At 45.6% G+C, this 21,198-nt stretch overlaps 1 protein-coding gene across 1 annotated transcript in view; it reads right to left on the reverse strand.

The window, feature by feature from the left end:
- The window catches only part of USH1C (USH1 protein network component harmonin), an 898,978-nt gene that overhangs the window by 529,661 nt on the left and 348,119 nt on the right, over nucleotides 1–21,198 (reverse strand). Inside the window, exon 7 of the mRNA XM_078681063.1 lies at nucleotides 2,503–2,560. Within this exon, the coding sequence (XP_078537189.1) occupies nucleotides 2,503–2,560 (58 nt within the window). The remainder of the gene's footprint in view (nucleotides 1–2,502; nucleotides 2,561–21,198) is intronic.

The following is a 21,198-nucleotide window of genomic DNA, read 5'->3' on the forward strand; positions in this document are numbered from 1 at the left end:
AATAATATCGAATTTTTTAAAGTGTTTTTTAAAGTTAGTATGTGTGAAAAGTGTATATTTATTTTATAATTTATTACAAGTAATGAATTTCATGGTATTTAATTTTTGCGTAATTTAATTCTGTAGCAGGTTGTGGGTTTATAGGGGAATAGGGTGGGAAGTAATGTAATTATAATTACTTAAATATTTAAATTTATTTATTGGTATTTATATTGAATTAATTGTTAATTAATTTTTAATTGGTAATTAATTGAATTATAAATGGTCATTAATTTTACTTAATTTATTAATTGATAATTATGTTAATTTTATTAATTTATTTTCTGTAGCGGGTTGTGGGTCTATAGGGGAATAGGGTGGGAAGTAATTTAATTATAATTGATTAAATGTTTTAATTTATTTATTGGTATTTATCTTGAATTAATTGTTAATTAATTCTTAATTGGTAATTAATTAAATTATAATTGGTAATTAAATTGTATTAATTGATTAATTGTTAATTATGTTAATTTTATTAATGTATTTTCTGTAGCGGTTTGCGGGTTTATAGGAGAATAGGGTGGGAAGTACTTTAATTGTAATTAATTAAATTTTAAAATTTATTTATTGGTATTTATTTTGAATTAATTGTTAATTATTTTTCAATTGCTAATTAATTAATTGTTTATTGATAATTAATTTGTATTAATAGGTAATGATTTCTAATAAATCATTTTATTTTTACTTTTAATTGATTCAATATTATATTATATTAACTTGGTAATTATTTTTAATTAATTTGTAATTGGTATTAATATTTGAATTATTTTAATTAATATATGAAGTATTTACTTTCCCTACTGTTGCACTCACTGGAGTGGGAATAGTAATTTTTACCCCTACGTTATCCAACGCTTTCCCTACTGTTGCACTCTCTGGAGTGGGAATAGTAATTTTTACCCCTACGTTATCCAACGAGTTCCCTACTGTTGCACTCTCCGGAGTGGGAATAGTAATTTTTAGTCCTACGCTATCCAACGCTTTCCCTACTGTTGCACTCACTGGAGTGGGAATATTAATTTTTACCCCTACGCTATCCAACGCTTTCTCTACTGTTGCAATTTCTGGAGTGGGAATAGTAATTTTTAGTTCTACGCTATCCAACACGTTCCCTACTGTTGCACTCTCTGGAGTGGGAATAGTAATTTTTAGTCCTACGCTATCCAACGTTTTCCCTACTGTTGCACTCTCTGGAGTGGGAATAGTAATTTTTACCCCTACGCTATCCAACGCTTTCCCTACTGTTGCACTCTCTGGAGTGGGAATAGTAATTTTTACCCTCCCGCTATCCAACGCTTTCCCTACTGTTGCACTCCTTGGAGTAGGAATAGTAATTCTTACCCTCCACCTATCCAACGCTTTCCCTACTGTTGCACTCACTGGAGTGGGAATAGTCATTTTTACCCTCCCACTACCCAACGCTTTCCCTACTCTTGCACTCTCCGGAGTGGGAATAGTAATTTTTACCCCCACGCTATCCAACACTTTCTCTACTGTTGCACTCTCTGGAGTGGGAATAGTAATTTTTACCCCTACGCCATCCTGCGCTTTCCCTACTGTTGCACTCTCTGTAGTGGGAATAGTAATTTTTACCCTCCTGCTATCCAACGCTTTCCCTACTGTTGCACTCACTGGAGTGGGAATAGTAATTTTTACCCCTACGCTATCCAACGCTTTCTCTACTGTTGCACTCACTGGAGTGGTAATAGTACATTTTATCCTCCCGCTATCCTACGGTAAAAATATTGTATATTTATTTATTAATATTACGTTCATATATGTAAAAAAAATCACATTGTATGTTTTTTTAACTTACATTAATTATTTATTACTTTTAAGGTTATTTAAGTATTTTAAGTATGTTTAGGTTAATTATATTTATTATTTCATTAATTTGAAATTACTTTTAAGACATTTAAAAACATTCAATATTTTGACTAACAATATTTTTTACAACAATATTTTTGATTTGATATTTTTGTACTTACCTGTTTGGAGATATGAATTCGATATTTTTGCACTCTATATTTTTTCCTCGATATTTTGGTAGTTCTATATGTGTGTCATCGATATTGTGTCAGGGATCCTACCCTGTGTGACAGCTTCTCATCTGGAAATCATGTTGGTGTCCTTGGGAGAAGATAACAGTGGTGCAGAGGACAACTACCTGCTCCCCTTGATGTCTTCCCAAATGAGGACATAGGTGACATTGAAAAAGTACAGGCAGGAATAAAAGTCAGTGCATAATTTGCATTCACTATTTGCAACGTTTCGATGTACACTAGGCCCTTAAATATGAAGAACGCAATAATAGAAATCATTATTCAATTACTGTAGAAAGTGTGTAGTCATCTTGAATAACACGAAAAAGCATAAAGGAAACAATATATTCTTGAAACATTCATAAAATGAGAACGTTATTTGTTATAATGCTGCCATGAAAAATAAAATAATGCATCTTACCCCAGCTTCAGACACAAACTGGTCTGCATATTGCCATTTCAGAGGTTCTTCAGTAGAGCTGAAATTAAACATAACTGATAGATACAATAATTCAAAACACTCAAATACACATTCTGTGAAAATGACTAAAGAGAGAGGGAGAACATTTATGGAAAAGTTTTCAAAATTCTTTTCACTGCGCAAATACATTATTCTTGCAGCTGTAACTTCCTACTTCTTACAGGCATATGATTTTTCTAACAAATTCCTAAACACCAATGGAGCATTGCAGAATGGTATACGGGTACATCAAAGTATTGACAAATTGCTCCTCAATATTTAGGTAACAATATTTTGACAGTATAATATTTTTGCGCCAGATATTCCGAAATACAACCAGATCTAGAAGAATAGTTTGGGTAAGGTCAATCTAAAAACAGGCTTTCTTTTGAAATATGTATTGATAAAGAATGCCAAGTGAACTTGAGCACCTGAGTTTAGTTGAACATCCAGGATTTCGGAATGTGGCAAAGGGAACATTAGAACTATTCTATAAAGTACTAGACCCACTGGACCAAAACATTTTGAAGAAGTTTAGCAATCTTTGGATGGGCAATATTCTCTTTTTTTCATCCTATGAGAATACTATTTAACAAAATGCTGTCCTAAACCAAATTAGAAACATCTTATGTGCATAAGGAACACACACCTTTTTTCAACCTTCTGTAGTGATGGCTTTATGTTAAAAATTAAATTCGTTTAGCAAGTCTAATATGTTGTTTAGTATTCCCCACACTCCGTAAAACACAGTAGGATTTTTCAACAAATCGTTTATTATGTGGCTTCATTTAGATTCTATAAAATGTGTTTAAAATATATTTTTCCTTTCTCTATTGTAAGGGAGGCAATACATTTCCTGGTCATCGAAGCAAAGAGCAAAACAGGGTTGTCATTATTTAGAGGTGCCAAAATGTGCATAACTTAGTGGTGGGAGGAGTAGCAGTTGACCAAAGGCCTGAGTAATACATTCAATTTCTACAATTGCCCGGCAGGGTTAGGTGTTACTACCGCCACGTCATCGGCATAGGCCAGTATCTTAGATTCATGTATGCCAACAATAATAGGTTCTATTGCCCGAGATATTATTAATTTTAGAATCAGGGGGTTGATATACATGGCAAACAGTATCGGGGAGCTGGGCATCCCTGCCTCGTACCTCTTAATATATTAATTGACCTAAATTCTATACCCATCACTTGAAGTTTGGCCCTAGGTTCTTGGTATATTGCTTTGATTGAATTAGCAAGCCGGGTCCAAAGTTAATCAGTTCAAGCACCTCCCATAAAAATTTCCAAGAAACTCGGTCAAAAGCCTTCTTGGCATCGAGGAGGATCATCGACATCTGGCCCCCCGTCACCCTCATGATGTCAAAGAGAGAGATGACATTGCGTGTGTGATCCGTAGTACCCTTACCGGGAATAAAGCCATGCTGCCAGGGGGAGACCAGATGTTCGATAACCCTCCCGAGCCGATTGACCAAAATCTTTGCGTAGAGCTTCGAATCGGAGTTAATTAATGAAATTGGGCGCTATGAGGATGGAAGTTCTGGAGACTTTCCCTTTTTAGGGAAGATGATTATATTAGTTTCCTTCCATGACTCAGGTGGTATACTGCTCCATTGTATCCCTATAAATTGGTCTAACAGGTAAGGTATTATTTGTTCTTCGAGGATTTTGTATAATTCTAGTGGAAGTTTGTCTGGGCGTGCGGCTTTCCCTGATGCCAGACCAGAGAGGGCCAATTGTAACTCAGTGATCGTAATTTCTTTTTCCAGATCTTCTCTGGTGACGTCATCAATGGTCCTATTCGACCCAGTCTCAGTTAGCCATGCCCTTAGAACCTCTTTAATTTCATTCGGATCAATCATATCATCATTTTGATATAGATTTTGATAATATTGCCGAAAAGTTTCTACAATATCCCCCGGTATTGTATACTCCTGACCCTCAAATTCAATAGCAGTAATCATATTATAGGACAGTTTCTGGCGGGTGCGTACTGCCAACTGTTTTCCCACCCTCTCCCCATTTTCATAAATGTTATTCTGGTTTGACGGATAGGTCTCTGCTGCTCTCTGGGTAAGCCCAATATTAAGCTCTGTTTTAAGGACTAGCATTTTGCGCAAAGTGGTTCCGCCATCTTCACCCCGCATTATTAGGGTGGTATGCTCTTCTTCTGCTTTAGCCAATTCACGCGTCCGTTGATAGTTGACCTTGTCCTGTTCTTTCTTACGTTTGGCTACAAAGCTAATTGTCTCTCCCCTAAAGGCGGCCTTAAAACAGTCCCATACTACTCCCATAGATGCACTGTATCGATTACAGTCAAAGAATCCCTGGGTCCAGGTAGTTATGCATTTTATATATTCTCTGTTAGCCAAATGTTTTCTATCAAATGACCAATTAGCGCGAGGCCTGTTGAAATTGGCTATATTGATTGGGAGGATCAATGAGTTATGGTCTGAGATTGTCTTGTCTTTGGGCACTTAGCAATTTCTGCTTGAGTAGAGTAGTCTCTAGTTGTCAATATATAATCGATCCTCACATATTTATTGTGGGGATACGAAAAATATGTGTAACCGGGGTCCGATTGGTATTTATAATCCCAAATATCTATTAGATCATAACTACCCCTAAGTTGATAAATAGCTTTGAATACTTTTGGTTTGCGGCCTGTGTATGTATCTTGTTTCTGCCTATTCCCTTTAGACCCAAGGGAAATTTTTAAATTCCTAGAAAGTATTAATGTTCTAGGCCAAGAGGCCTGCTCTAATTCCAACTCTTCAAATATATGTGGGTCGTCCTGATTAGAGCCATACACTGAGCAGATAGTAATACCCAGCTTCAGTGCTATGATAACCCATCTTCCAAGAGTGTCAGTCGCCTTACGTGTAGCTTGTCCAAGGAAAGTTCTGACCAAGATGGCTACCCCACGGGTTTTGAATGTTTGCGTTGTAGACACGAGTAGATTATATCCGGGAACCCTTAATAAATCTCTTTCATCCCCAGGCAGGTGAGTCTCTTGATGGCAGAGTACATCATAGGATCTCTGTCTAATTATTTCATATAAACGGGCCCTCTTACCCCTATCATTAAGTCCTGCCACATTCCAGGAGCATAATTTCAGTCTCCCCATTGTAGTTTTTTTTTCAATTGACGTATATATGATAAATGCTCTTCTCATCGTAACAGTTTGTTAGACCTAGGTTTTTCTAGACTACATAGGGTAGCCTGGTACAGAGCAGCATCAGCTAAACCCCCTCGAGGCTTTGTGTAGTGCTTACAATCTCACCCACAGTAACCCAGTGAATGACCAACCAAAATAATGACACCACACCAGTTTAGAAAAATACCGGTTCCTTTTATAAAATTCTTTGATGTATCTTTCTTTTCTTTAAAGCCGGGTTTCAGTTTCAGATAATTTAACCTTATCACATTCAATTATTGGTTCATCGCAAAATTCATTTGGCAATTTCAGTATTTCTCTACCCCCAAGTATGAAGGTCACGTTGAGAAATCCCTACAACTTAGAGTTGCAATCTCTTACATTCCCCATCTATTCGGGTTGATAATTAAACAGGCTTCTTTACAATAAATCATATCTGGTACATTACATTTCGCCAGGTGCAGCTCCCCCGCACAGCTTCATACAATCACGATTAAGCTCTGGTGCGAGTAGTTGAATTACTGGAGAAGACAAGCAAGATATTACATCCCTGAAGAACAGCTCTCAACACCCTACAAACTTATTAAACCACTGAGCCCATCAGAGTAAACACAGGTGCTGCCAGCCTTTCGGATATCGTGTGCTCCACCCTCCATGATGTTCACCACCAATCACCTTTTGTTCCCCCAGAACTCTCTGGTGATCCCCACTTGGTTCGCTACCTCCCGTTTCCCTGAAGCCCCTCAGCTTTCAGCTTACTCTCCCACACAAGTTCCGTTATGGGCAGGTAGTTTCTCACATGGATCACCCCCTCACTGAGAGGATTGTCTCGGGTTTGCTATATCTCCTAAATGAGTGTCACACAGGTAATTTGCTGTCTCCTTACGTGTCCCCGGTTGTTCAGCTACTTGGGGTAAGTTCCGGCAGGGACTTGTTTGCTCCTCCCCGCCTCTTCCGATGCTACCTCAGGTTCCTCCGGATGGCAACACGGTTCAGCTGGGCTCTTCCTCCTCTTCCGATCCCATGACAGGGATCCCACACGGCAGTGACGCTTCCTTCGGGTAAGGTCAACAGCCGGTTCCGCCGCTTCTCTTCACAATGTGGACTCCGGGCTCATGAGCTGCAGTCGCGGCAGTTTTAACTCCTTGACCCCTGATTCCTTTACCATTCAGAGTGTCACTGTGTCCAGGTTCGCTTCCACTGCACACGTGCCTTCAGGGCAGGTCTTCACAGGTCACTTGAGAGCCACGCTGCGAGAGTCACTGATGGTTATAAAACTTGCCACAGAGTCTTCTGTTTCTTAATATGGTTGCTGTGGCAGTGGGGTTTGGTCAGCCTATGAGGGGTCACTTCCCAGTAGAGCAACAGCCGGCCCCAAAGGTCGATCTTGTCACTACTAGTGTGATATCCTCCTCCTCAAGTCGCCTCTCTCCGCACTGGTCAATTCCAATACTGTCCCAAAATGGCTCCCTGGTCACTGGCCTTTTATAGGCTGGCCTCAGACCCCTGGAAGCTACTAGTTGGTTCTGGAACCTTCCTCATGCTAGCCTATGGGTCTGCCACCCTTAGGTGACGGTTATGGCAGTTAGTAGCCACCATTTTAGGAATCATGTTCTAACAGTTGCTTTCTGTGAGGAAAACTAGGCCTTGGTAAAACAATAGGCCCAAGAAACACCTAGCCCCCACGAGAACACTGGAAAAATTCTGGTGGACATTAAAAAAAAGAAAATACATAACTGGATTCACTGGAATGCCAAAGGGGACAAAATAAATAATAATTGTGAGGGAACTCACAGGGGCAGACAGGTCTAACACGCATCCCCCCCAGCTGAAAGTGGGGAGAGCTACCCAACCCCTTGGGAGTTCTCATCACTAAGGCGGAAATACCTAGAGAGACCGTCTGCATTGGCGTGGTCCACTCCAGGCCGATGTTCCACCCGGAAGTCCATTCCCTGTAGGGAGATGGACCATCTCAACAACTTGGGATTCTCCCCCTTCATCTGCATCAGCCAACGAAGGGGTCGGTGGTCGGTCTGAACCAGGAAGTGCGAGCCAAACAGGTATGGACGCAACTTCTTCGGAGCACAAACCACCGCAAAGGCTTCCCGCTCTATAGTACTCCACCTCTGTTCCCTGGGGAGTAGTCTCCTGGATAGGAAGACCACGGGTTGATCCAAGCCCTCATCATTTAGTTGCGATAACACTGCCCCAATGCCATGTTCTGATGCATCTGTTTGGACAATGAACTCTCTGGAAAAATCAGGAGCCCTAAGTATTGGAGCAGTACACAATGCTTGTTTTAAAGTCACGAAGGCTCGCTGACAAGCCTCCGTCCAGACTACCCGTCGAGGTTGTTTCTTGGAGGTAAGTTCAGTGAGGGGTGCCACAATGGTGCCATACCCCTTCACGAAACGACGGTAGTAACCAGTGAGGCCCAGGAAGGCTCGGACCTCAGTTTGGGTCTTGGGGGCTCCCAGGCCATGATAGCCTCGATCTTCGCCTGGAGGGGCTGCACCGCCCCTCTGCCCACCAAGTGGCCTAGGTACACCACCGACCCCTGACCGATCTGACACTTGCTGGCCTTGATTATCAAGCCAGCCTGTTGCAGGGCCTGGAGAACAGCTTGCAAGTGTTGCACATGATCCTCCCAGCTACTACTGAAGACAACAATGTCATCCAGATAAGCAGCAGAAAAAGCTTCCATACCAGAAAGGACCTTGTTCACCAGCCACTGAAAAGTGGCAGGGGCGTTCTTGAGCCCAAAGGGCATCACGCAGAACTGGTAGTGACCCTGAGGCGTGGAAAAGGCTGACCTTTCCTTTGCTCCATCAGTAAGGGAAATCTGCCAGTACCCGGAAGTAAGGTCAAAGGTACTTAAGTATTGGGCAGCTCCCAGCCGGTCAATAAGTTCATCCGCCCTGGGGATCGGATGAGCATCAGTCTTTGTTACTGAATTTAGTCCTCGGTAATCCACACAGAATCTTAATTCAGGTGTGGCGCCCGGTGGGGCAGCTTTTGGTACCAAAACCACCGGACTGGACCAAGGGCTATTGGAAGATTCAATCACTCCTAGCTTCAACCTCTTGGCTACTTCACCATGGATGCTTGCCTTCACCTTGTCTGACAGCCGGTTGATCTTAGACTTCACAGGTGGGCTGTCTCCTGTGTCCACATCATGGGTACACAGGTGGGTCCTTCCCGGGACAAGGGAGAACAGTGAGGAAAATTGCTCCAGGATCTGGCGGCAATCTCTCTGCTGTTCAGGAGTCAGGGATGGTGAGAGAATCACTCCCTCCACCGACCCATCCTTTTCCTGAGACGAGAAAAGATCAGGGAGAGGATCGCTTTCCTCTTCCTCTGCTCCATCGGTCACCATCATCAAGACGACCTCGGGCCTCTCATGGTGTGGCTTGAGGCGATTGGCATGAAGCACCCGGTGGGGCTGTCTCGGGGTCTTAAGGTCCACCAAGTAGGTGGCCTTACCCTTTTTCTCCAATACCTCAAAGGGGCCTGTCCAACGATCCTGGAGGGCATTTAGCTCTCCAGGTTCCATCACCCACACTTTTTGTCCAGGCTCCAGTTCCACTGGGTGAGCATTGTGGTCATACCACTCCTTCATTACTGCTTGGCTGGCTTCCAAGTTGTCAGAAGCTTGCTTCCACAACTTGGCCATTTGGCTCCGGAAGGCCAGCATGTAGCTCACCACGTCCTGGGGAAGCTTCCTGGGAGTCTTTTCCCATCCGTCCTTCACCAGGCTGAGAGGACCCCGTACAGGGTGCCCATACAGAAGTGCGAAGGGGCTGAAGCCCACTCCCTTCTGTGGCACTTCCCTGTAGGAAAACAAGAGACAGGGTAGGAGGACGTCCCATTTCCTCCGCAGGCTCTCAGGCAGACTTCTTATCATGCCTTTCAAGGTCTTATTAAACCTTTCCACAAGACCATTGGTCTGTGGGTGATAAGGAGTGGTAAACCGGTAGGTAACACCACACTCCTTCCACATAGCCCGCATATAAGCTGATAGGAAGTTGGTCCCCCTGTTGGACACAACCTCCTTGGGGAAACCCACTCGGGTGAAGATCCCCATCAGAGCCCTTGCCACTGCAGGTGCAGTGATGGTCCTCAGAGGAATTGCCTCTGGGTACCTTGTGGCATGATCCACTAGAACCAGGATGAACCTGTGACCAGCTGAAGTCGGTGGATCTAATGGCCCTACAATGTCGATGCCCACCCTTTCAAAGGGGGTGCTAACGAATGGAAGTGGTTCCAGGGGAGCTTTCAGCTTCACACCTGTTTTCCCACTGGCTTGGCAAGACACACACGTCCAACAGTAGGTATCAGACACCACTCTCATCCGAAGCCAGTAAAAGTGGGGGACAAGCTAGGCAAAGGTCTTGTCCTGACCCAAGTGACCTGCCAAGGGTATCTCGTGAGCCAGTTCTAGAAGAAAGGCTCTAAAACATTGAGGGACCACCAAGGCCCTGGATGAACCATGTCCGAGTGCCTTGGGCTCACTGTAGAGGAGTCCATCCTCCCAGTAAATCTGGTAGTTCCCTACAACGTTCCCTGCTGCCTGGGCTTTGGCCTGTTGCCGCAGCCCCTCAAGAGTAGGACACTCCTTCTGAGCTTTGCAGAATTCCTCCCTGGAAGGACCTCCCTCCACATGCCACTCAGCAGGGATGGGTAGGTTCTTCAAAGAAGTAACATTCTCCTCCGTGGACTCCAGATCCACCTTCGCAGGTGGCCTATCTATCTCACGAGGTAGAGATGTTGAGGCAGGTTCCTCCTGCCTACTGTCCTTCTCTTCTCTGGCAGTGGCTGGGCCATTGTTCCAGGCTCCAGCGTAAGCGAACTCCCTCTCCGGGTAGTCGCGGACCTTGTGCTGACACAGGCCCAGTCAGGTGTACCCAGCATCTCAGAATGAGTCCGGTATTCCACCTCCCTCCAAGCATTGTGCTCCATGTCATTCCCCAGCAGACAATCAACTGGCACGGCAGGGCTTACGGCAAATCAAAGTGAACCTGCAACCCCTTCCCACTCAAAGGGAACCTCGGCCACGGGGTAGTGGCCCATTCTGCCGTCAGCCATCGCGGCGGGGTGGAGTACATTGGGAATCACCTGCTCTTGAGACACCATTTGACTTCTCACCATAGTCAAACTGGCTCCTGTATCTCTCAGAGCTTCCCCTCTCTGGCCATTGATGGTGATCCACTGCCCATACTTGGTAGTATTTGGGGGCACCTGAATCTTAGGAACCATCTCCCGTTCTCCCAGGGACACTAAGGTGACACCCGCCCACTCACCCCCCTTATCTAAGGGCAACTCCTCCCCGAGCGCTACACTGGCTACTCCCGGGGCTTTGCCTCCGGTGGGAGGGGGTGGTCTCTTTGGGCATCTGACATCTCCCTTATAATGTCCAACACCACCACACTCAAAGCAGTGGACAACCCTTGGCTGCTGGCTTTGGCCAGGATGAGGGTTTCTGGGCGGGTTAGCCTTAGGGGTGAAACCTGTTCCCTTTCCCTGGAAACTGTTTTGGGGACCTTTAGAGAGCTCCCGCTTTTTATCTCCCCCCTCTTTCTTCTGGGGGGTGCCCTGTCCGGCCCTTTGGGAATCCCCTCCAGTCCCCTTCCAGGACACCCGGGTGCTAGCCCAGATATCCGCCTTCTCAGCAAGCTTCCTGGGGCTGGTCAGCTTGCTGTCCACCAGGTGTTGTCGCAGCTCGGGAAAGCATTTCTCGAGTAGGTGTTCCTTGAGTATGAGGTCATATAAACCTTCATAGTCCCCTACCTCGCTGCCTTTCACCCAACCCTCCAATGCCTTTCTTGCATAGTCCAGGAAATCCACCCAGTTCTGGGTTCTTAACTTGTGGCTCCCCCTGAACTTTTGGCGATACTTCTCCGGGGTTAGCCCAAACTTTTTGATTAACGCCATCTTCATGGTGGGGTAGTGGGTCTGCTTCTCTTGTTCTAGTGCCAATAATGTGTCCCGACCAGTGGGAGGCATATACTTATATAATCCCAGTGTTTCTCCTAAATCCCATGGGCTCTTAAGGAGACCTCATAGGCAGCCAGCCACTTGGCTATGTCATCCCCTTGGCTGTAGCTGGCAACTATGTCTTTAGGTAGGTAGGGTCTGGATTCCCTGGTTAATTCTTTGATTTTGCTGCCACCATTTGGAGTGATGTTAAGGGCTTTGAGGTCGAGCTCTCGTAGCTTGAGCTCGTGTTCCATACTCCTCCCTTCCATCTCCAGTTTGGACTCATGTTCCAACCTCCTCCCCTCCCTCCTTTCTTCCAACTCCATTTTTGCTATTTCCCACCTTAACAGTCTTTCCTCTCTCCTGTCAGCTAACTCGGTTTCTGACAACCCTCTCGATGACACACTGCTGCCCTCCCTTGAGGTTGCCTTGGGGCTGATTGACGTCTCACCCACCCCCGGGGGACATTCCGCAGTCCTATCAATGACAGTACCTCTGTCCGATTCCTCCTCCTCTACCGTTCCCTCCGTGTGCGCTTCCACCCAGGCTTGCAGACTAGTACGGAGCTCTTCTCTTTTGGCCCCTCGCCTAACGAACACTCCCCTTTCCTGACAGAAATCCTTGAGCTGTGCCACAGTATAGGTCTCCAGCTCTGACATTTCGAATTCCATCTTGTCAGTGAAAAGTGTGGACAACCACCCGGAAGTAAGTTACAAGGATAGGAAACTCTGAGGGTCACCTCCACCCACCACCAGGAGTAAATTTGGAAAAAACAAAAGTAGTAATTAGGAAGTCCGCCAGGAGAAAACTCCAGGTGTAGGCCTGTGGTAAGCACTGTGTTACTAATAAGTGGTTGTAAGCACAAACCCGTTATCCCACCGCTGAAGCACCAATTATGTTAGACCTAGGTTTTTCTAGACTACATAGGTAGCCTGGCACAGAGCAGTATCAGCTAAACCCCCTCGAGGCTTTGTGTAGTGCTTACAATCTCACCCACAGTAACCCAGTGAATGACCAACCAAAATAATGACACCACACCAGTTTAGAAAAATACCGGTTCCTTTTATAAAATTCTTTGATCTATCTTTCTTTTCTTTAGAGCCGGGTTTCAGTTTCAGATCATTTAACCTTATCACATTCAATTATTGGTTCATCGCAAAATTCATTTGGCAATTTCAGTATTTCTCTACCCCCAAGTATGAAGGTCACGTTGAGAAATCCCTACAACTTAGAGTTGCAATCTCTTACATTCCCCATCTATTCGGGTTGATAATTAAACAGGCTTCTTTACAATAAGTCATATCTGGTACATTACATTTCGCCAGGTGCAGCTCCCCCGCACAGCTTCATACAATCACGATTAGGCTCTGGTGCGAGTAGTTGAATTACTGGAGAAGACAAGCAAGATATTACATCCCTGAAGAACAGCTCTCAACACCCTACAAACTTATTAAACCACTGAGCCCATCAGAGTAAACACAGGTGCTGCCAGCCTTTCGGATATCGTGTCCTCCACCCTCCACGATGTTCACCACCAATCACCTTTTGTTCCCCCAGAACTCTCTGGTGATCCCCACTTGGTTCGCTACCTCCCGTTTCCCTGAAGCCCTTCGGCTTTCAACTTACTCTCCCACACAAGTTCCGTTATGGGCAGGTAGTTTCTCACATGGATCACCCCCTCACTGAGAGGATTGTCTCGGGTTTGCTATATCTCCTAAATGAGTGTCACACAGGTAATTTGCTGTCTCCTTACGTGTCCCCGGTTGTTCAGCTACTTGGGGTAAGTTCCGGCAGGGACTCGTTTGCTCCTCCCCGCCCGACCACTCTCCCACGATTACTTGTGGTGTCTTGGCTTCTCTGCCCACTTGTGCTGCGTTATACTAGTGTCGGCGGCCACTGTCTCTCCCTTGAACCGCTGCTCCGTTACCGCTGCCTCAGTCCGCCGCTTCGAGCCGCTTCCTGATCCTCGCAGACGCTCTCCTCAGGCACGAAGGCTCCGCCCCCGTCCGGCCTCCTCCTGCAGTCTCCCCTCCTCTTCCGACGCTACCTCAGGTTCCTCCGGATGGCAACACGGTTCAGCTGGGCTCTTCCTCCTCTTCCGATCCCACGACAGAGATCCCACACGGCAGTGGCGCTTCCTTCGGGTAAGGTCAACAGCCGGTTCCGCCGCTTCTCTTCACAATGTGGACTCCGGGCTCATGTGCTGCAGTCGCGGCAGTTTTAACTCCTTGACCCCTGATTCCTTTACCATTCAGAGTGTCACTGTGTCCAGGTTCGCTTCCACTGCACACGTGCCTTCAGGGCAGGTCTTCACAGGTCACTTGAGAGCCACGCTGCGAGAGTCACTGATGGTTATAAAACTTGCCACGGAGACTTCTGTTTCTTAATATGGTTGCTGTGGCAGTGGGGTTTGGTCAGCCTATGAGGGGTCACTTCCCAGTAGAGCAACAGCCGGCCCCAAAGGTCGATCTTGTCACTACTAATGTGATATCCTCCTCCTCAAGTCGCCTCTCTCCACACTGGTCAATTCCAATACTGTCCCAAAATGGCTCCCTGGTCACTGGCCTTTTATAGGCTGGCCTCAGACCCCTGGAAGCTACTAGTTGGTTCTGGAACCTTCCTCATGCTAGCCTATGGGTCTGCCACCCTTAGGTGACCGTTATGGCAGTTAGTAGCCACCATTTTAGGAATCATGTTCTAACAGTTGCTTTCTGTGAGGAAAACTAGGCCTTGGTAAAACAATAGGCCCAAGAAACACCTAGCCCCCACGAGAACACTGGAAAAATTCTGGTGGACATTAAAAAAAAGAAAATACATAACTGGATTCACTGGAATGCCAAAGGGGACAAAATAAATAATAATTGTGAGGGAACTCACAGGGGCAGACAGGTCTAACACAGTTGACCTTAGAATTTCCGTTTTATGCATGTTTTCCAACCAATCTATTCTTATTGTACATTTGCAGTTGCTTTTTTTGTGCTTTTTCCCCCTGCCTTCCCACCCCCTCTACCCCTACCTCCCCAACCTCCACCCCTGCACCCAGAGTAGATTTGCGCCTCCTGACCAATGCTTAATTTAATACACCTACCACAGCAAACTTGCAGATATAGTAAGCTTATATATATATATTTATTTATTTTTTTACTACATGTGCGTGCGGATTAAACCTAAACCCCCATACTATCTAATTTCTCCATCTATGCCCCTAATGATTTATACATGCCACAACGTGTATTTATAATTGTTATCCAGACTTATTAGTTCTGCTCATGCTCATGTTCTAATTGAGCCCATCAAGATATTCTTTTGCTTTAATTTCTGAGATAAAGAATTTCGTTTTGGAGGCGCTAGGGGGCGCACCGCGGAATGGCTGACTACTGAGGCAGCTCTGCCGGACGGAACAATGAACGGGTAAAAACACCGCATCTAAGGCAGTAACCGCGGATCAACAAACACAATCATAGATCGGAACACTTCAGGCAGCGAAGGATCTTACTATAAGGCTGCAATAGCGGACCAAAACGGAGGAATGTGCTGAAACGATCCCCTGCTGCGCCCGGGAGGGTAGCGGGTAAGATGACGGCTATGAAAATACACATCATCCCGGGCAGCAAAGCATTAGAGGTCGGATCCCCTTACGACCTACCGCAGTGAAATCCTGTGACATAGCCAGTGTTTGAGGTAACCCCGCTGCAGGGGTGCACGAGTGAAGACGAAGGGGGTGTAACGATCGGGCACAGAAGCAGTGATGACTGTCCCTAAGATGGCGACCCCAGAGGCACAACGACCGTTACCCGGAGGCTGCAGACAGGCTGTTACTAAACGCGTCAATAACTCTCGCGCTCCATCATATACCATGTTCGTGATGTGGAGCCCTATACAAAGATGGGAAACTGATGAAGAAGCGTACACGCTATAATATGCAAACAAGAGACAGACGGCACTAGTGACCATTTTTGCCCGGTGGAACACTCTGCTCAGTTAAGCGCGGGTCGCTAAAAGGGCACCATGAAGAAGTGCTCTGCCACATACCCACTGATACTGATTCCCCCGACAAAAAACTTACAGTGAGACTTTCCCGCACACCTACGCGGGCTAAATCTGGCAGCTGCAGAGCTATATATTTGCGGATAGGCACAAGTGGGGAGGGAAGCTAGAGTGGCCACACAACTGTAGTACATTGGAGAAGATGGTGGCAGCAAAGAATTTAGGTGCGCAGACATTGGTGAAAGACTTTAAGATGGCGGCCCACTGCAGCATGGTACACGATGGAAGGACACCATCGGGGAATTGAAGAGAGGCAAGTAAGTGGCACCGGCGCACAGTGACATGGCATGATTACACCGCAGGGCGGCCACGTGTTCAACAGCATAACAGCGTCCACGTGCCCGGAGCCAAAACCTGCTGACTACAAGAGAAATCGAGAGGAAGATCACTTTGCTGCACTCCCATTGGTACTGGCCCCTCATAAAGACTATCTGTATAGTACACTCCGAACATGCATGGACAGGTGAAATGCTATCTCTGAGCCGATATGTATGATACTGCGACCGCACCACTATTGACTCCGCTCATGCCAGCTGCTACTGTGTTTATTATGTCACTGCACGTGTAGGGTGCAGAACACTGTGGAGGAAACATAAGCCGCCGAAGACACGTGGGACACACGACCTCGGAGCGATCCACCATACATTGTGGTACAATTCACTCAACGCAGCAGAAATGGGGAAACTATAAAAACAACAGCAACCAAAGCTCACATTTGAACCACGCAGATCAGTGCGCGGACCTTCAAACGCAGCTGAGGATGAAGTCACCTCGGAGGGCGCCACAGAGAATGGCATGGAATCCATACTGAAAGCCATTTGGAATAGTCTCCAAGACATCAACGGCAAACTGGACCATTTAACCTGTCGTATGGATACTATCGCGACGAAAATGGATAAACAAGGCGAGAGAATAGATGAAGCTGAGAAAAGGATATCAGCGGTCGAAGATGAAGCTTACGCCAGCACCACCAAAACTGGGGGGATGGACAAGGTACTAGAAGTAATCAGACACAAAGCCGAAGATTTAGAAGCACGCTTGCGCCGCAATAATATAAGGATAGCGGGTATACCAGAGTCCACAAACACAGGCCGAGTGGAAACGTATGTCGAGGAGCTCTGTAAAGCGGTCTTTGGAGCAGATAACTTATCCTCCATATTCATAGTGGAACGAGCTCATCGCTCTCTGGCGCCCCCGACCTCCACCGCGCGCCCCACCTCGACCTATTGTAGCGAGAATATTAAATTATTGTGACCGGGATGGGATACTAAGAATGGCAAGAGAAAGAAAAGACGTCGACTACCAGGGCAACCAACTGGAGTTCTATCCCGATTACACGCTTGCGGTGCAACAGGCACAGAAAGAATTTGTGAACGCCAAGACCAAACTGCGGAACCTGCAAATAGAATACGCAATGCTGTATCCAGCTCGTTTGAAAGAAACCTGGAATGGTAAAACAACAATACTCCCAACGCCAAAAGCTGCTCACGACTACATTAAGAAAGTTCACGAACAGAGGAAAGAAAGAAAACAAGCAGAGAAAATGCAAGACTCTGAATAAAGTCCAGACAACAAGTGGGACACTCAACAGAGAAACCATGAGCAAAGATACTGATAGAACGATGGGAGTACCAGATGAAACCTGCATTTGGGAGGTAACATATACCTGCTGATTGAGGGTAGCGGAATATATACTAAACTGAACACTGTGAATACTATGCTCTTTCGACTGGACATGCAGGCCTCCACAGTTGTGCTGTAGATGTGGGCTTTGTCTGTCTGGAGCTAATCAATTATATTATGGACCCGGCTGAGTTGATAGCTGGATAAATGTTGATTGCACAATTTGCTAATTCATGAGGAGTCAGAGGTACATTGCAGCTAGTGGTTTCTGGTTATCAATTGACATTCTGAGAATGTAAGCCTTATGTACTAATAACTGCTATAATGTTATCTCCTCCCATTGTGCCTTGTTGTTGATCCTGTTTACAAAGCACCGCACTATACTTATAGACTACATCCAAGTGCCTGTCATACAAACTGTCCCATCCCATTAGTGATGACGCGAGGCATGGTTCGTATAGGCGGAAGAGACTGATTGCATATTCTAGCTCTTGAAGGGTAGGTGGTATAACCAGATTTGGGGTTGTACACTGGTAAAACGACAAATATGAATATGCACTGCGGCTCACTTGATTATATAATGGTTGCTTACTGTTGATCACACTATGCCTAGCTATGGAAACTGACACGATCAGACCACTCGGATAACAGCATAACCTTTCATTTGCACATTGTCTGTACAATGAGGACTGCGGTTGCTGTTTATTATTACGGCGTACTCTGTCCACATCCATTAACTTGGATGGAGATGTGTGCCCTCGGCGGGCTTCCTTATGGGTGCTCCCCGACCTGAATTTTTATTGTTGGAAGTTGTATGTTAGGGGATGGCTTTGGCAGGTTTGGGCTGCTGAGGTGGGTGGGGTGGAGGAGGGGAAGGGGAATGTTTTTTTTTAATGAACTAGAACACTTGAGAAGCATTGCTACACTCTGGGATCTGCGGTATGTATGCGACCTGAAGAAAATGTATATGTATTATTGGCCTAGAGACATGCAGGTAACTGATGAATACAATACACGATACCTTTTGACACATGCGACACTTAAATATGACCTCCAACATGCCCAGTAACACTGCGCTGAACATCATCACGTGGAATATTAGAGGTTTCACAAACCCCAAAAAGATACGACAGATATTTGCGTCTATGGACAGGTGGCACATTGATATTATAATGCTACAAGAGACTCACATGGCCCCGACTGCGTCCCTCAATATAGGCACGAGGTGGGCAGAGGCAGTGTACCATTCCACTTACTCATCATACTCTAGGGGAGTATCCATTATGATTAAGAGGGGTATAAATTTCCGGGTGGAAAATGCAGTCATTGACAAAGAAGGGCGCTTTATATTGATAAGGGGTATAATTAGAGGACAACGGGTAACACTACTCAACACTTATGGTCCCAACATTGATGCCCCAGATTTTTTCCAAGAGATATGGCAACAGTTGCAGGAGGACATAGATACCAGCCTGATTTGGGGATGTGACTTTAACTGCATGCGCGCTGCGGCGATTTTCGCCGTACGCGGCTTTTTTCAAAAAGCCGCATTACATGACGAGCTGAGCTCGTCATCAGCGTGCGAGCCGCGCAACTGATGACGAGCTGAGCTCGTCATCAGCGCCAAAGGGGTTAATGTGGCCCTTAGTAATCAACTGGATAGGTCGGGGTCAACTACAGAACCACATAAGAGAGCGAGAGCCAAACTCTTGGACATAATGGCGGAGATGAAGCTATATGATAACTGGAGAGCTAAACACCCAACATCGAAGGAAGCAACTCACACCTCCGCAGCTAACAATAGCTGGTCCGCATAGACTATTGGCCGGCCTCGGGGAGAGTGCATTACTGTGGACAGTGGGGGTGAAACATTTACCCAAAACATTGTCCGACCACAACCCTGTAACGGTATCCCACCAGATACCTAATTATGCGCCTCCGCCATACAGCTGGAGATTTAATGCTGTAGCACTCACTGACCCGGTGTATGCAGACACCATAGCTAAAGCTATAAAGGACTATTTTACCTGCAATGAAGGCTCCACGGATGACCCGGGCCTGCTGTGGAATGCATTTAAAGCGACCATACGAGGAGTTTGTATAAGCACCTCAACAAGAATCTTACGGGACATACGGGCCCAAATTACGCGCTGCGAAAAACGTCTCAAGGAACTAGAAACCAAATATACTGACACCCAAGACACAGCCATACTGGGGGACATCCGACAAACACTCACAGAGGATCAGTCATTCGCGCAAGATAAGGTAAAATACATACATAAACGCTCCACAGCTAAGAGATTCGGCGAGGTTGGACGGGCAGGTAGTGTACTAGCGCCCAAAATTTGCAAAGGTAAAAAACGACAAACAGTGTTAAAAATAAAGGACGAGGATGGGATCATACATACTGATACGAAAGGAATACTCAGTGGCTTTGTGAAAACTTACAAAACGCTATATACAACACAACTCACCACACCAACGGATGAAATCCTCGCATACTTAGAAAATGTAGCAATTGCATGGCTTTCTGATGCACAAAGAGCATACCTATCCCTTCCGATCACTGTTGAGGAAGTCACCGAAATGATCAAATCCCTACCAAATGGTAAGGCCCCGGGACCAGACGGGTTCATGGGCGAATTTTATAAAACTCACGTGGACCTACTTGCACCCCACTTAGTGGAGATGTTTGGTACAGCATTTGACAATGGCTCCCTACCTCCAACCCTGAGGGAAGCAATGATAATAGCATTACTAAAACCTGCGAAAGACCCTGATAAATGCGATTCCTATAGACCACTGTCGTTAATAAATGTAGATTCCAAAATCTTAGCCAAAATACTAGCTACGCGATTACAGCCCCTTATGACCAATTTAGTCCTCCCCGATCAATCTGGATTCATACCCTCAAGGTCAACATCGCATAACACCAGAACATTGTTTGCACTCTCCCATTACTTGAGGCCCAAAACTAAAGCAGTGGCGGTAATGCTAGATGCCACCAAGGCGTTTGATTCAATCGAGTGGACATATTTATTAGCGGTCCTTCAACGCATGGGTTTTCCTCCAATGTTCATCCAATGGGTACGTCTTTTATATACCAAACCGGTGGCCAGAGTCCATATAAATGGATATGTCTCAGATACTTTTAATATAGAAAGAAGGACAAGACAGGGCTGCCCTCTTTCCCCCCTCCTATTTGCCCTTGCCATTGAGCCCTTGGCCTGTAAGATCAGACAACTCCACCATCCCTCAGCCTTGCAGTTCCCGGGTCGCCCGTTGCACATATCGCTCTATGCAGACAATATGATGCTTTATGTAAAAGATCCTGAAAAACATCTAGCAGCCCTGCTGCGTGAATAGTGATACATTCTTTTTGGCGGACAATCTGGGTTACAGATTAATTGGCACAAATCCTCCATCGTACCGCTGAAAGACTCCACAACTCCGCATGATACAGAATTCCCACTGGCATGGCAGGAAGAACCTATTAAACATTTAGGAGTCTGGTACCATAGGGACCCAGAAATGGTCATTCGCACTAATTATGGGCGGGTGATCTCCAGCACAGAAGAAAAAGTAAATAGATGGATACAATTACCACTATCATTGGCAGACCGCATTGCTATCGTAAAAATGGTGATCCTGCCAAAACTACTTTAATTATTTAATAATATACCAGTATGCCCACCGAGAGAGGTATTTAAGAGGATTACGTCGGTGGTACTGAGGTTGATATGGGCCGGTAAACAGGCACATATTGAATTACACGCACTCACATTACCATACTCTAAGGATTTTTTACTTTATTACTTGTGCGCGCAGGCGCAATATGCTGCATACTGG

The sequence above is a fragment of the Lissotriton helveticus genome, chromosome 3_1, assembly GCF_964261635.1.
Source record: "Lissotriton helveticus chromosome 3_1, aLisHel1.1, whole genome shotgun sequence".
NCBI classification, from domain to species: domain Eukaryota; kingdom Metazoa; phylum Chordata; class Amphibia; order Caudata; family Salamandridae; genus Lissotriton; species Lissotriton helveticus.